Source organism: Belonocnema kinseyi, chromosome 10 (genome assembly GCF_010883055.1).
Source record: "Belonocnema kinseyi isolate 2016_QV_RU_SX_M_011 chromosome 10, B_treatae_v1, whole genome shotgun sequence".
In the NCBI taxonomy this organism is placed as follows: domain Eukaryota; kingdom Metazoa; phylum Arthropoda; class Insecta; order Hymenoptera; family Cynipidae; genus Belonocnema; species Belonocnema kinseyi.
In genome coordinates this window covers 105,189,261-105,204,767 of record NC_046666.1, presented here as the reverse complement: position 1 = coordinate 105,204,767, position 15,507 = coordinate 105,189,261, and the positions used below count along the sequence as shown (strand labels likewise).

At 33.7% G+C, this 15,507-nt stretch overlaps 1 protein-coding gene across 9 annotated transcripts in view; it reads right to left on the bottom strand.

Annotated features, from left to right (window-relative positions):
- LOC117181592 (protein lap4) overlaps nucleotides 1-15,507 on the bottom strand; it is a 485,727-nt gene that overhangs the window by 95,258 nt on the left and 374,962 nt on the right. For 7 of the 9 annotated variants that reach the window (XM_033374437.1, XM_033374439.1, XM_033374438.1 and 4 more), the window contains 3 exons: nucleotides 8,638-8,880; nucleotides 6,063-6,174; nucleotides 5,107-5,163 (listed from right to left, as the gene is read on the bottom strand). The exons of 1 other annotated variant lie outside the window; for it this stretch is intronic. In XM_033374437.1, the coding sequence (XP_033230328.1) occupies nucleotides 5,107-5,163; nucleotides 6,063-6,174; nucleotides 8,638-8,880 (412 nt within the window). The remainder of the gene's footprint in view (nucleotides 1-5,106; nucleotides 5,164-6,062; nucleotides 6,175-8,637; nucleotides 8,881-15,507) is intronic. One more of the 9 variants, XM_033374442.1, reaches the window with a different exon arrangement.

Sequence of the window (15,507 nt, the reverse complement as noted above, 5' to 3'; positions counted from 1 at the left end):
TCCTAATATCCAGTTCACCATGTAAATAGAACAAAACGGAAAATTGCCTTTCTTGGACGTATTAGTTTACAAAAAATCTGATAACACATTAGGACATGAAGTTTATAGAAAACCCACGCATACAAACAGATACCTACATGCCGCTTCCCACCATCACCCATCTCAAAAACAATCGGTCATCAACTCCCTTGTATACAGAACTGTCTCCATAACAGACAATGATAACTTACAAAAGGAATTACAAAACGTTAAACAAATCCTAATACAGAACGATTACACAAACGAACAAATTGATGAAGCAATAAGAAAATACACTCAAAAAAAGCAAGTCAACACAACCGACGAAAGAAAGAGAGAAAAATGACCACCCACATACCCTACATCTAAGGTGTCACAGAACAAATAGAAAGAATTCTCAATAAACACAACATTCAAACCATATTTAAACCACCTGCGAAAATAGGACAACTACTAAATAACCCTAAAGATAAAAAGGCACCCCTCAGTGATCCAGGAGTATATAAAATCCCTTGTTCTTGTGGCAAAGTTTATATTGGAGAAACCGGGAGAGCGTTGAGCTAACGTATGAAGGAACATGAAAGTAAAGTCAGGCTAAAACATTTCACGCAATTAGCACTAGCTGAACATCATATCGAAACAGGTCATAACATTTTATTTGATATAACAACAGTCATTGCAAAAACACACAGCAAATTTCCAAGAAAATATAGAGAATCAATCGATATCTTAAAAAACCCTAATAACATCAATAGGGACAATGGATATAGTATTAATTCGATTTGGCTATCCGTTCTCCCAGATTTTTTTAAAAAGACTTGATTGGCCAATCAAGTTCGACCAGTCCCCATGGTGGGGCGCTCTGGCCAATCACAGGCATCGTAGAAAGTATACCTAAGAACATCATGACCTGATACTTCAGTTTCAGGTCAGCCCTGAAGATGTGAACTGCAATGTTCACGAAACGTCAGCAAACAATTCGTAGTTTTTAACACCAGTGAAACCCAAAATATCTCTTTTTATCAAGAATCACACTGTATGTAGAGGGGGATTTTTTAACTTGAAATTTTTAAATATCTCGAAAAATAGGCACTTTATAAAAAAATGTTATAAATCAAAATTTTCAAGTTAAAAAGATCAAGTCATTTTTTTAACTTGAAACTTTCAAACATCTCGAAAAATAGGCACTCTATGAAAAAATGTTACGAATAAAAAGTTTCAAGTTAAAAAATCACCCTGTATATTAAAATCTTCTCCTTTCTATATATGCAATTATTTACAACTATTTACATAAAGTATTACATCTAGTTCCTTATCTCTATATCCTGCGATAGCGCAATTTAGGACTTATTAGCAAACGAGTGAGCGAGCGAACGAAAGCGAGAGTGCAAGCGAGAGAAAATGCATGAGAACGCAAACGCATCTTAGTCTACTTAACTTTTACATTACCATTACTTACAATCTTTACGCTTCTAATCTAAGCGATTTCCGTTTCCTTTTTCTTTCACTTACCAGCTTCCTTTATCTTCCATTTCTCTTCTACATCCTTCCCATATATTCTCTCACGTTTCCTCCTATTCACATATTCTACACTTTCTTTTCTTTTCCCCAAAAATCCCCCCCCCCCCCTTACATGCGCCCATGTTTCCTTATCCCATTCACATATTCTACACTTTCTGTTCTCTTCTTTTTTCCAATACATCCCCTCCCTTACCTCGTTTCCTAATCTAAATCTTCCTATTCTGGTTTAACTTTTCTTTCCCCATCCCTTTTCCAAATACTTTGGTACTCCTTCCTTTTTTATCATCGTATACCATTTATTGTATTTTGATTCCTTAATCATCCCCCATCTTTCTATTAATTGTCTTTCCCTCTCCCTTTTTTCCAATTCTTCATAGTTTACTTCAGTCCCGTCTTCTATTTCGCTATCATTAAAGAATTCCCTCCTTTCTTCTTCTCACCTCGTTAATTCGATCGCCCTCCCTCTCCTCTCTACCACCTCCATCAAACACTTTCTCGCCAACTACCCTCCCTTTCCCTCCCAGAGCTTCGTCTCAAATTTCCATGCACTCTTTCCAGCTCTAATACTTAACTTATGCCTTTGCGCTTCTAGTGTCCACCTTATTTACCTTTTTTGTAAACTCTCAATATCTTTCCTTTATTTCCATCAACATATCTCGGCTCCATAACCTAATACCGGCCATACCAGCGTATCAAATAACCAATTTTTTAAACCTCATTATCTTTGTCTTTTTTACATTTAAATTCATCTTTTTCCCATCTAAGTATTTCTCTAATCCTGTAATTAATCCCGCCATCCCTTCTTCATCATCTGCCATCAACACTATGTCGTCGGCGTATGCTAGTGTATATATCTTTTCCTTCCCTATCCTAACTCCTCCCCAACCTTTTCTCTTCATCTTTTATTCCAAGTCCGATATTAATACACTAAATAAAAGTGAGCTCAGAGGACATCCTTGCCACACACCTCTCACCAACTAGAAACTACCTCCTACTTGCTCTCCTAGCTTTACCCTGGTTTTTGTCTCTCTAAAAATTTCTGATACTCTCTTTATCAATCCCTCTCTTATTCCCTTTTTCATCATAACCTTTTCCATTTCGCCTCGGTCTAATGAGTTAAACGCCGCCTTTAGGTCTACGAACATTGCTATAATTGTCCATTTTCCCTTTTAATCCTCTCATTTACTAGACAGTTCAGAACATATACGTTGCCCATTACCCCCGTTCCTTTTCTAAACCCTGTCTAATTCGGTGGCTTGATCTTTTTTTCTTTAACTTGAATCTTCAATCTCTCCGACAAAACAGTTACATATACTTTATACAGTATTGGCATCAGCGTCATCCCCCTATTATCTTTAACCTCCTCTCCTTTGCCTATCTTTATTATTGGTATAACTACTTATCCATGACCATCCCTCTAGTTCCTTCCCTTCATATTTCCATACTTTATTTGAAATCTCATCTATACCAGGTGCCTTTCCATCCTTCCTTATTCCTAAAACCTTAACTATTTCTTCTCTTATTATGCCCTCTTCCTCATCTCTTTCTCTACCATATTTTCCTCTCTTTATAACTTGTCTCTACTCCTCCTAGCAAATCGAAAAAATATTTCTTCCATTTTACCATTTCAATATCTTGGTTTACTCTTTTACACCTTATTCTTTCTCTATTTACTACCTTCCATACCTCTTCTTCCGTCCTAGCCTTTCCACCTTTTCCTCAATCCTTTTATTCTCTTCCTGTTTCTTTTGATCACACAACTCAGAATAATCTTTCTTTATTTCCCTATATTCTTCCCCATTACTTTTTTCTTTTCTCCAATTTCTTAATTCCTTTCTGACCTCCTTTTTTTCTCTTTTTACAGTCCTCATCCCAACCAGTTCCACTCCCCCCTTTACTAACTTCATATTTGTTTGTGCACTCTAATACTCTTTATATTTCTCCTATCATTTTTTCCATCTCCTCGTCCAAATTTTCCTCTCCCATTTTGATATTTTTGACCTTTTCTAGAAACTGTTTTTTTCCTTCCCTTAACCAATCCCTCTTTCTTAAAGTTTTACATTTCCTTCCCTTTTATTCATTTTGCTATAGTTATTTTGTCCCTCTAATGTCACTATTAAGGCCATGTGACGAGAGGGTCACATGACCAAACCTGGTTCTCAATTTTTCTTTCCCAACTTACGTTTAAATGAAATGAGGGATCACTCTGAAAGTTTAGGAAATGAAAGAGGAGGAAAAAAGTCCATGTTTCTGCTTTGTTCCAAAGGAAATTTTGAAAAAAAATTTCGAAGAAAATGCAAGTAAAAGTTAGATCGGTACTTTTCTGCCTCAACTTATGTCCACATGGAATGAGATATCGAGTTGAAAGGTTGGCACGCTAAATAGAGGACAAGAAGGAATGTGTCTCTGGTCCTAATTAATTAGGATTATGAAAAGTCATTTTTTATAAGAGAAATACCAACCGTGGTGTAGAACACTGCAAAGAATTTTCAATTTTGTCAATGGGCTAGCTATGAGGTTTATATTAATCCAAGTGGGGCAAAACAACCAAAATTGGTCAAAAACATTATACACAAATAATGCAGCAACTAATGCTTGCACTTTAATTGCAAATAAACAATTTTACATAGTTAGATAGTACGTGCCTGACACACGTATCAGCTGTTTCAGGGCAGCACTAGTGCAGCGAGTAGACAATTTCGAACTTCTACGGGTCTGTGGGTAAAACAGATTGCATAATTACTGACAGAGAAAGTTAGAAGTCAAACTTCCGCTGTAAAGACTAAATGCATCCGTCGATAATCATTAAAATCATCGTAAGGGTACCTACTTTGAAAGCCAAGAAGAAAATTACATTTCGGACGACCTTCGGTTTAAATGTATGTCCACCGTGAAAAAGATAGAAGAAAATCGCGTAATAACTTCAAGAGATATCGCACTTTTGTTACATTCACAAGATTTGTAAATGTTTCATTTATTAGTTCGGATATTAACCGATTTTGAAGAACTTTTTTTCATTGTTTAAAAATTATATCACAAGAGGTATATGAAAGTAGGCATATGCTTGGAGCGGGGAGCCTGTTTTGAAGTGCGGCAAACGCTGGGCTACGGACTAGGGCCTGTAGCACGGAGCTTTATGGTCGAGCATGCATCTAGAATCTGTTGAGATAAATTTATCACTTTACGAATGAAGCTCCTGTTGAGCTGAATTTGTTATTTTTCACTCACTTTTGTAATTGCTTCAAAACGATTAATTAAAAATTAATTCAAGTTTTGTATTTTAAATCTCTTTTCAATATTCTCAAAAATGTTTCTTAAAAATTACAAACAAAACAATCATATCTTGAACGAAATCGAAGAAGTACAAAAAGTTTACGTTTTTCGTGTTGAGACAAAAATGAGCAAATGAAACAAAAATTTGTGTACAACGTACTAAAAATCATTTCGTTTAAAAATAAAAAAGTATGTATTTATATGTTTCTGCGAGAGAACGATTTTGCGACTGCGCGGCTCAAAAAAAGACGACTAAGAGTTCAGAAAGTAAAGAGCGCAGTAATTGATGTTTACCTTCTTCTTGCTTCATTTTCTCCACTTCATCTTGACTTAAAAAACTAAAAACCTTTTCTGCAACAATACACAAATTATTAAAATATAATTGGCAATTATGTAAATTAAATATTTGAGGGAGACATGAATAATTTAAATATTCACTGAAATAGTGATAATTTTTTAAAGTTTTCAATTATTTACCGAATAATTTCACTAAGAAACTACTGTTTTACGTGGTCAAAGTACAGATCAACATTTCGAAGAAATGTAAAAATAAGAATGTAAGGACATGCGATACTTACCATATGAATCATTTTAGATTCTCCAAGAGCTTTTCTCTACAGTAATAAAACTTCAGATTTTGCAAAAGATCATGAAAACGGACGTTTCTGCACTCTTCTTTCTTGTAAAATAAAAAAAGGGCATAAAAGAGGAATTAACATTTTGAAAACAGAAGAGTGCACAGACGTTTGTTTTTACGTTCTTTCCATTTTCTCAATGCTAGAGCGAAAAAAGGGTAATTGTAAAAAAAACCTGAAGAAACTGATATGGCTCATATGGTTGTACTTAATCAAAGTTTTAAGATAGCTTATTTAAAGTGTAATCAATTTTAAAAACAAAAAAACATCAATTCACGATTTCTAGGAAGAATCCTATCAAAAATCTGTCGGTGTTTATTTGATTATGCTATTTGCACAAGTGAAAGGAGGAACTGTCGAGTGTGAGTAGCAAGTAAGCTTCAGTGCGAGTAAAAATTGACTACTAATCAAACCCTTGACCACAAGCTCGAAGCCCAATGCGCTATCCACTGCGTCACGGAATCAGATGATGAACCACTTTCTGTGCTTGTTCATCAGCATTATCCAATGACATTATCTCACTGCTACCACAGTCTAATTTAGTCATTGCAAGGATTTCAGTGGATCGAATATTCATCGGTGTATCTCCTTTAATGTTTTATGACAATTCCTTACCTGTTTTCGGAGAAGGTTTTAAATGCTCTTCCATAGCACTTTCAAATAATCTTTTTCTGTCACTAACCGACATTTTAGCTGGCGGTAAAGTTGGAGATGGAGTCGGCGATGGCTATGCAAAAATATTTCCAGTTAAGTAATCACCACGTTAAATGTACAAAGTGCCTTTAATTATACACAGTGAGATTAAACAAAAAATATCCTAATCATAAACTAGTTAAAAAATATAACTTTATTCATTATAAACACACAGCGAATGAATTATTTTTCACTTTGAAAACCATATGTTAAGTCAGCAGTGTCCAACAGTGCGCAGGCTATAGTGTGAATATAGCAACACTAATTCCAATTCTTTTTAAGACTTTCCTCGCTTTTGAAACAGTGTGAAGTTCGCTAACAAAATGTGTCGTAACATTTAAAATAACAACAGATGTCGAGAAAAAAGTAAGGACGAATCTAGCTGACTTCACACCATAGCATATGGAGGACCATTCGCATCTGAAATATTTTAGGTTTCAAGACTAGAGAATTTCTCAAGATATCAAGTGTACTTAGATAAGTTTCATGATATTTTAACAGAATTCCTCTGGGCAGGTACACTAAAAGTAACACAATTTTAACCCCTTATTGAGGCTTTTGTCGTTAGTAACGTATTTAATGAGCCATTATTAGTCCCTTGCATAACTTCCAGTTATTATTTTATTTTAGCATCCATAGAGATCATTATGGGAGAGTTGAGACGAGTTTCCCCTTTCAATTATTGAGGCTGAATCGGAACCTTGATATTTTAATGGAATGCGAAAACTTTTAATGTATTATTTGTTATTATTTATTTGATTACACAACAATTTTGAAGTATACATGTTCAAAGATAAATATTATTATCTTCCCAATAATTTATAATGTTCGAATAACACTGCCCTACATGATTTTTGCGAAAAAGATGGCACCTAGTGATTCCGAATGTATTTTTCGTGCTGAAAACGAATCTGGGTTCAAAAACTTTCCATCACGTCACGTTTTTGAGAAAATAGGGGTTGCAACCACTAAAAGCGTCGTTTTAGCCGTTTTTGAACAATCGTAACAAATTTTGCTAATATCAGAAATTAAAGGATGGAACAAGCTCTTTCAAATGAGCCCTATGTTAAATTAATCACATGCATGCTTAGAGGGGAGGAGGGTGGGTGGTTGTTTTAGTCTAGGGGTTGAGGAAAAAATGAAAACAGAAAGGATTTTAACATACTTAAACCCACGCCCAGGCATAATAAAATACGTAGTGCTTTTAAAGGTTTTAAAGGACGCTGATTACGAATATGTAGTTATGTTTTAAAATTAAAAATGGCGGATCCAATATGGCGGACCATTAATTTTTTAATTTAATTGTATTCGCTTGAAACTTGACAATCGGGGGTTTCAAGGGTCTCCGATTAAGAATATGCAGTTACATTTAAAAAATTCAAAATAGCGGATCCAATATGGCGGACGATTTTTTGAAATTCAAACGAATTTGCTTGAATCCTTTCTGTTTGATTTTCTTCCTCGAGCCCTAGATAAAAACACACCCCCCGCTCCAAGGACGCATGCGATTAATTTAAAATAGGGCTCATTTAAAAGAGCTTGTTTTAGCCTTTAATTTCGGATATTAGCTAAGTTTGTAGCACGTCATGGTTCAGAACTAATTTTTAAAAAGTGGCTTAAAACTCCGTTTTCAGGGGGGTCAACCCCTTTTTGCTTAAAAACGTAACATGATAGGAATTTTTTGAACCCATATTCGTGTTCAGCATGAAAAATCCGTTCCGAAACACTAGGTGTCATCTTATTCGCATCAAAAGAATAAAATTTGCAGGGCTGTGTAATCGGTATTTCTATTCTGTATTAAATCCTGTTGCAATTAAAATTGTCATTGGAAAACCGCACCATATCGAAATAATCCAAATCAATAAAAGGTTAACTGGTTCCGGTAAGGTAGCACCAAACAGAATTGGAGTAACCTATGTCTCAACTCATCCTTGAGGATCTCTAAGCATCCTTTGTGCATTTTTTGTGCGTTCAGCGTAGAGTTTTCTATACGTAATTTAATACACGTTTTTCTCTTGCAAATTCAGAAGCAACAAAGTGGGAACAACTCATTTGTATTCAGATTTTATGTTTGCTCTGATTTTCATCATTGGCAATTACAATATTATTTCATATTTTATTAATTCCTAATTTCCAAGACTTGCATCTTAGAAAAATTTAATTTCTTTATATATTCACAATTAATGAATAGCATTAAAATAATAAACAATAGAATATTGAGTTTGATAGCTTAAAATATATACCTAAAACTTAAATTTTATTGATATTAAAGAATACGTTTGCATAAATCTTCTTTTTAAACTTTTTAAACAGCGTGAAGTTTTCAATCATTTTTAATCTTTTTTCAATTTAATGGAAAAGCCGGAATACTTGATTGGAGTGGCATCTTGTGTATTAGTTCACTTTTTATGCTAATAGAAAGTACTAATATGCATACCTGTACGGTTAATGCAAGCAGCTGATTATTAGTAATTTAAGACATGCTTGTAAAACCCACCTCAACCTGAATAAGTCCATCAACAGAGCGTGCAATCTGTCGGTTGCTAAATGACAGCCAAGTATTGCCTCTGGGGTATTCAAGGCAGGTTAAGGGTATAGGAGGAAGGCGAAAACGGAAGCGCACATTTGAGAGAGGATTTTTGTCACTGCTTGACAGTAGTGAAAGAGCGGAAATGGAAGAAGTCGAGGAAAAAGATGTATCCACTAATGTTCCGACATCCAATTGTTTGTCTAGCGGTAGCTGAGCAAATAAAATGAAAAATCAGATATTAGTTATCAAAATCCATGGAAGATGAGATACCTGAACGAATGAGCCAGATTTTCGAAATAAAATTATAAACTCTAACTAGATTAAAACAAATTATTTTGCGATCACAAACATATACAAGGTGGAAACGCTGGGGCTTAACAAAAATTATGATAAGACGGATTGAATAATTTTCGGCAATCCCCAGCGTGTCCACCCTGTATGTAATTGAACATACTTTTTTTGACCAAACATGAAAAAAAATAAAGTACCATTATTACAAATAAAAAAATATCCCGTAAAAGAATAAAATAAGTAAGAAAAGATTAAAATCTTAGATTTTCTAATTATTATAATAATTTTAATTTCTTAAAATGATAGCTTTTTATACTTTATTCATAATATATTATTTACTCAGGCGCATAGCATGGCATCATAACATCTATCAATTTACATGAATTTTTAAAAGAAAATTTCTTCAAAAGAAATATTCAACAAAACTGATTGAACAAAAGTCAGGTTGCTCATCGTAAAAATAAAATTAAACATAACCAAAATTATGATTTAAATGTTATAAACTCAATTGAGAAAAGGAAAAGGTATATCAAGTTAAAATTTAAGAATTACTATCAATTGTGTTTCAGACCTAGATTTATTTTTAAAGTAAAATTCCATAAAAAATCTACATAAGTAAGGAGTCAAATGTGGGTTCGCGCGATAAGAATACTTAAATTACATTTAGAGGAACATACAATTCGGTATGTTACCAGTGCATGATTATTTCTATATATCGCACGCGATTTTTGATCACTTTTATTCTTTTACAGTTAAAAGATTAACGGCGCTTTTTTGTTGTAAAATTATTTCAAATTTGTACCTATAATGTCACATAAGAATAATGCTGAGGTGCGTGGTCTTCGACAAAACGATTGCAATTATCTTTCGACGCACTGCACTTTCGAAGCAGTTCTGTAACAAAATCCTACATGTCTTTTATGTAAAAATAAGCAAAGTTTGAAAAACTGTTATGCTTCGCATAAAGCACGTAGGTGTTGCGCAAGAACAAATGAAATCATTTTATCAATACAGAATACTAAACACATTACATCCAGTGATCGCTTAAATACTAATCAAGTGGAACTTTAACGCCATTGTCCTCTAATCTGTAGAAAAAATGTGAAACTTTATTTTTAGAAAGTGAAAAGTCATTGAGATGCACAGTGGGACAAAAAGCAATTTTTTGTTTCAAAAAGTTCTACAACCTGTATTTTTGGTCCAATTTGCAATGGCTTTTTTACATTATGCCCATAATTAGAAGATATTAGTTTTCTGTAAAATTTAATATCGCCAGTCCGTAATGTCAGTGGCTTTCACCTTTTTAGCACCGTCGGGCGACGTAAGATGGGAGAAGGGGTGCCATATGGGAAATTTGGGAACTTAATGCTTCTATTTATTTACAATTTTCGTGGCACCCTCGGGCGGGTCCCGACTTGACCATTCCCAAAATTCGAAACCTCTGTATATCCGTAAACACGATAACCCGTGCAGAAATTTTGCTGTGGCCCCGGGCGGGAACGGATCGGGCCAAATCGGGCCCAGAAAGGGGAATCCGACAGTGGTCAGATCCGTCATGAAACGCACGCCCCGATCACAGTCGAACCTGATATCTCGGTCGGTTCCCGATCTGGCCCCGATAAATATCCGGTTCAAAGCCATGTTCTAAATTATGGGGTATTTTTACTTAAATAATTAATGCATATAAATAAATAGGTTGAACACCTTGTAATTGCGTCCACTCTTAACTTTACTGACGTGTACTCTTTCGTTTATCATCCCACTCTTTCGCGTTAGCGAAAATTTTCCTATGTGGGAAAGCATTTCCTCCCAATTGAAGGTAAAATTTGGTCAAACAAAGCTGAAAATAAATTATGGGAATTCGAACAAAAAAAATATATTAAAAAAAAACTAAGTTTGAACCAAAGAGTTTAATTTTATGCAATAAAAGATAAATTTTAATAAAATAGTTAAATTTGAACAAAAATATCCGTCAATAGTAATAAGTTTAACATTAGAGCAGGGAATTTCTTAAAGGATTACAAGTTTCATTTTCGAACAGGAAATTGAAAAAAAAAAATTATTATTTAGACTTGAGAACAAGTTATGTAATTATTTTTTACTTTAAACTTCATTTGATTATCAAAAATTAATAATAATAGCCCTTATCTTTTTGACACATGTTAAGTTACATTGGAACGCAGCGGCGATTCAACTATTGCACTTGGTGTCAGCTCAAGAACTAAGTTCGAGGATTCAGGTCAGAAATTTGGGATGGTGAAAACCCATATTCATGAATGTCCTAAGATATTTTGAGGCCTGTCCTTATCCATCTTAAATACACTATTCTTTCTTATAATTAAAAGTACTTATCAATTTTGTGTTAAGATCAACAGAAAAATACCTTAAAAAGAAGTAAACGTATGTGTCAATTAAAGAAGAAAAACAATAAGTTTTATAATCTCCTATAAATTAGGGGGAGATTAGTGGATATTCGCACCATCTTTAACTCAGCACTGGGCGCGTCAGTAGTAAAAAAAAGCCAGAAACAATCTAATAGCTTCAGATAATAATTTATCAACTTTATAGAACTTTTAATTTTTCCTAGCAGTGTACTGCTTTTCACTTTTGGAATTTTTACACAATAATTGGATTCAAGCAAAATATACTCAATGTGCCTGTTGAAAATAACTGTTCAAAGTAACCACACCGCCTTTCGCAATTTCCTTGAACACTTACTAGGTGGCGTTGTAATGGGAAACCTGGCCAATCCGGTCTGGTACGACTCCGGACTACGCAAATTAACCCTACCCGGGCCACATCATGTCATACCGATCTGGACCTGATCGGTAATCGGGAAAGGATCTGGCAATTTCTGCACGGGAACTTTCGAAATAATTATGGGACTAGATTGTGCTTTGGCAAACTGTTTTAAGACCCAATAAAAAATGATAAATTCATTAAACAGCCCTTTTTGACCAACGCTTGAGTTTAGCCATAAAAAATTCTGATAGAAAATCGAATAATTTTTAGTCAAACGACACGAAATACGAAAACAATTTACAGAGTAAAATTGTTCAACTAAAAACGATCTATAAATTGTCTTCAGATCATCGTTTGATAAGACGCATGGTTTGTGTTTTACATGGAAAAAAAAAGTATTATAAAGTTTACGAAACTAATTCAGGAGTAGAGGATACCGATGACGCCGTTTAGCGGAGTTCAGAAAGCCCTGGTTATACGATATAATGAACTATTTTTTTCTAGATGTACAGAACATTTCAATAATATTTAAAATCCGAGACGATATAACATGCTAGAGCAATTTAACAACGGAAAAAATTATTTTTGATATTATTTTTACACTTAATTTATTACACAAAAACTTATTGTCACTTATACATAAAGTTAGATGCTTCAATGGTTAAAAAAATCTTACTTAATATCTGAATGTTCGTCCCCTACAAACACTACTTAACCATGAATCTAACTTATGCCCAGCCGCAGACTCTAACCAACTGAGAAATCCAACGCTTGGACTTTCGTGTGAATATTACAACTTTCGTGTAAATATATTTCCTAACTGATAAGTAAATTTTCGGTTTTATAGATTTTATGAATATGTGCGATTTAGAAAAACTTCGATAGAAATGTTTTTTCACTCTTATAAAATAAAATATTTTGTAATGAAACGAAAGTTACAAAAACTCACTCTTATATTATTAAGTATTTTGCAACATTTTTTTTTTAAGGATTAAAAAGAATATATGTTGTATTTAATTTCGATATAGGTAAAGTTAAATAAATTGTTGACAATGAAAGAGAGCGGTACGATTTAGTTCTTTATTACATAACTTATATTAATCACATCCAATTCTTAATTATAAGTTGTTGACTATTTAGGGGGGGGGGGGACCAACAATTGTAAATTTTATTTTGAGTTGATAATTTTGTTTAATAACGATAAATAATTCCCATCGGACGTCGCTAGCACAGGAAGTAGCATCCGCGCAGCTGGAAGATTGCGTGTTCAATTATAGACGCCTCCACCTTTTTTTTAATTTCTTATTTATTAAGATGTTTATAAATATAATTTCCTTTAATAATCTTCATAAATTCTGCAGATAATAATTTTTTATTACTCCGCCATCATAAATAAGATTGTATGCACTGCGAACGATACCTAAAATAGCACTTTTTAGTATAGGCTACGCATATTACGGAACTCCGTCGCTGGAACCTCTCGGGTTTTTAGATTATAATTCTATGCAACCTATTTGCACTTATGATTGACTGGTGTGATCAAAAATAGTATGTGACACTCGGACCGTTAGTGTCACTTTGCCTCGTATAAATTGCAGTACTCAGTAAAAACTGTACCACTTAGTGATAGGAATTTCTTTTAAAATAAAAAGAACTTTCATTAACATAATAGACTAACATGATATTTAACACATTAATCATTACGCACTCTTTAAACATGAAATCTCAGCTCACTGCCTTACAACTCTTTTCGATCTCGACCTCTATCCTTACACAGCACTGTCCACTCACCATCAAATCCCCTTTCTTTCTCTCTCCGTCTTTAACACATGCACACTGATCATACTATTCTGATCATATCGAAATCAACTTCATAACTTTCGATTTATTAACTAAAATGTAAAAATAGTAAAAAAAAACTGCTAACTTAAAATAAAAACTCCCTATTATAATTCATAATCGTTGAGATATTTTGGCATCGATCGTTTTCGCTTTACTCGGCCTAAATTATTATCTCTCTCTCTTTCTCTCTTTCTCTCTCCCCCCTGCCTCTCTTTTTTTGGGACACCAACTAGCCGAAACATAGTTCCTCATTTAATGGCATCTGTAAATATCCACACGCTAAATCCAAAGTTATAAAATATTTTATATCATTTAAATTCTCGAGCATATCGTCAAAATTTGGAATTGGAAAATTTACCGGCTTAGTAATTGCATTGAGAGATCGATGACCCATCACAATTAAAGGTGAGCCATCTTTTTTACTTATAATGAACGCTGGACTTGCTAATTCCGAATCCATTTCCGTATAATTTCTTTGACTAAGAAACAATATTGTTTTAAGTTTATATACCGATATTGGGTTCAAGTTCTAACCTGAAAATTTGACGATTTAAGTTTAGAAAAATTTGAAGTTATTATACTATTACACTTCATTTTTATTACTTATTACATTATTATTATTTACATTATTATTCTTATGCACATTATTCACATATTATAAAGATAAAACAGAAATTTGCTCGCCTTGCTTTAATCTGGACAAATTCTTTAAGCAGTTCAGACACGTCAAATAAATTCGTAAACACTCGCTCAATTTATATTACAGTCAAGTTTGACAGTCTCCTTTCTACCGTTGCTATTCGAAAGTCTTTTTTATTTATTTTAAACTTTGAAAAGGGCTGCTCCGCGCTTGAGATAACTAAGGCAAAATGTTTTAAATTGGGTATGCTATAAACTTGTTTGGAAACACGAGATGCAAGTTTTTTTTTAGTATGTATGTCAGAATTATATTTTCACTCATGTTTGTCTTAAAATAAGTTCTTAATGCAATAAGTCCATTATAAAAATCCAAGCCTTCTATATTTGAGCATTTTTGTTTTCGTTCGTAAGATTTTCTTGCAAATTTTTACAATTTTTAAAAATATCGATCTGACCTGAAACTTCTCTCAAAACGATACTAACAAAGCGACATCTCTTGTCAAAACTCAAGCGATCGTAAAATATCAACATAGATATAATGAACTGATAGTAGGGTTGTCCCGTAAAGAGTTTCTTAACGAGAAATTTAAAAAACGTAAAATGGTCTTTGAAACATGTTTCAGTAAAAAATCAAAATGATTGTTATGACTGTTCCGTCCTAGGAAACCAAATATAGCAAGCGCGATGAAAAAATGTCTCCTGGAATAATAATGTAAATAGAACAAACCGATTTTCATTCATTAGTTTTTTTTAATTTTTCAAAAAATTCATATGCGGTGTGTATGGTTTATGGAGAAAGATGAAAAATCTAACTTTCATATAATTTAATTAAAAAGCATGTTCATCGACACATTTAAAAATATTGTTATCACGTTTCCCTTCCTGGACACCAAATATATCAAGGGCGGCGAAAAAATGTCTACAAAGTTTAGGTAACTGTGTAGCAATGCATTCATTTATTTGATTCAACAAAACTTTGATTGATGCAAAGACATCTTTTCCAGAGTAGTTGAGGAGTGCATATACAATTATACATTTTACACGAGAAATCGGGCTTTCGCTCGAGAGTTTGAGATACCGTGAAACAACTTCCACCAATCACTACTACATCTCCGCGTCTCATCTATACGCCGCCTTTGAGCCGCGTGAAGGTCGTCACTACGAGGGTGGATTGATAAGTTTCCGGCCTGACCAAGAAAAACAACGTTTTTAAGAATTTTATTTTTTATTTTTCAACATAATCTCCTCCAAGGCTGATACATTTCTCATAGCGGTGTTCTAGTCTAGTAATGCCATCTCTATAGAATGATTCGTCAAGCTCCT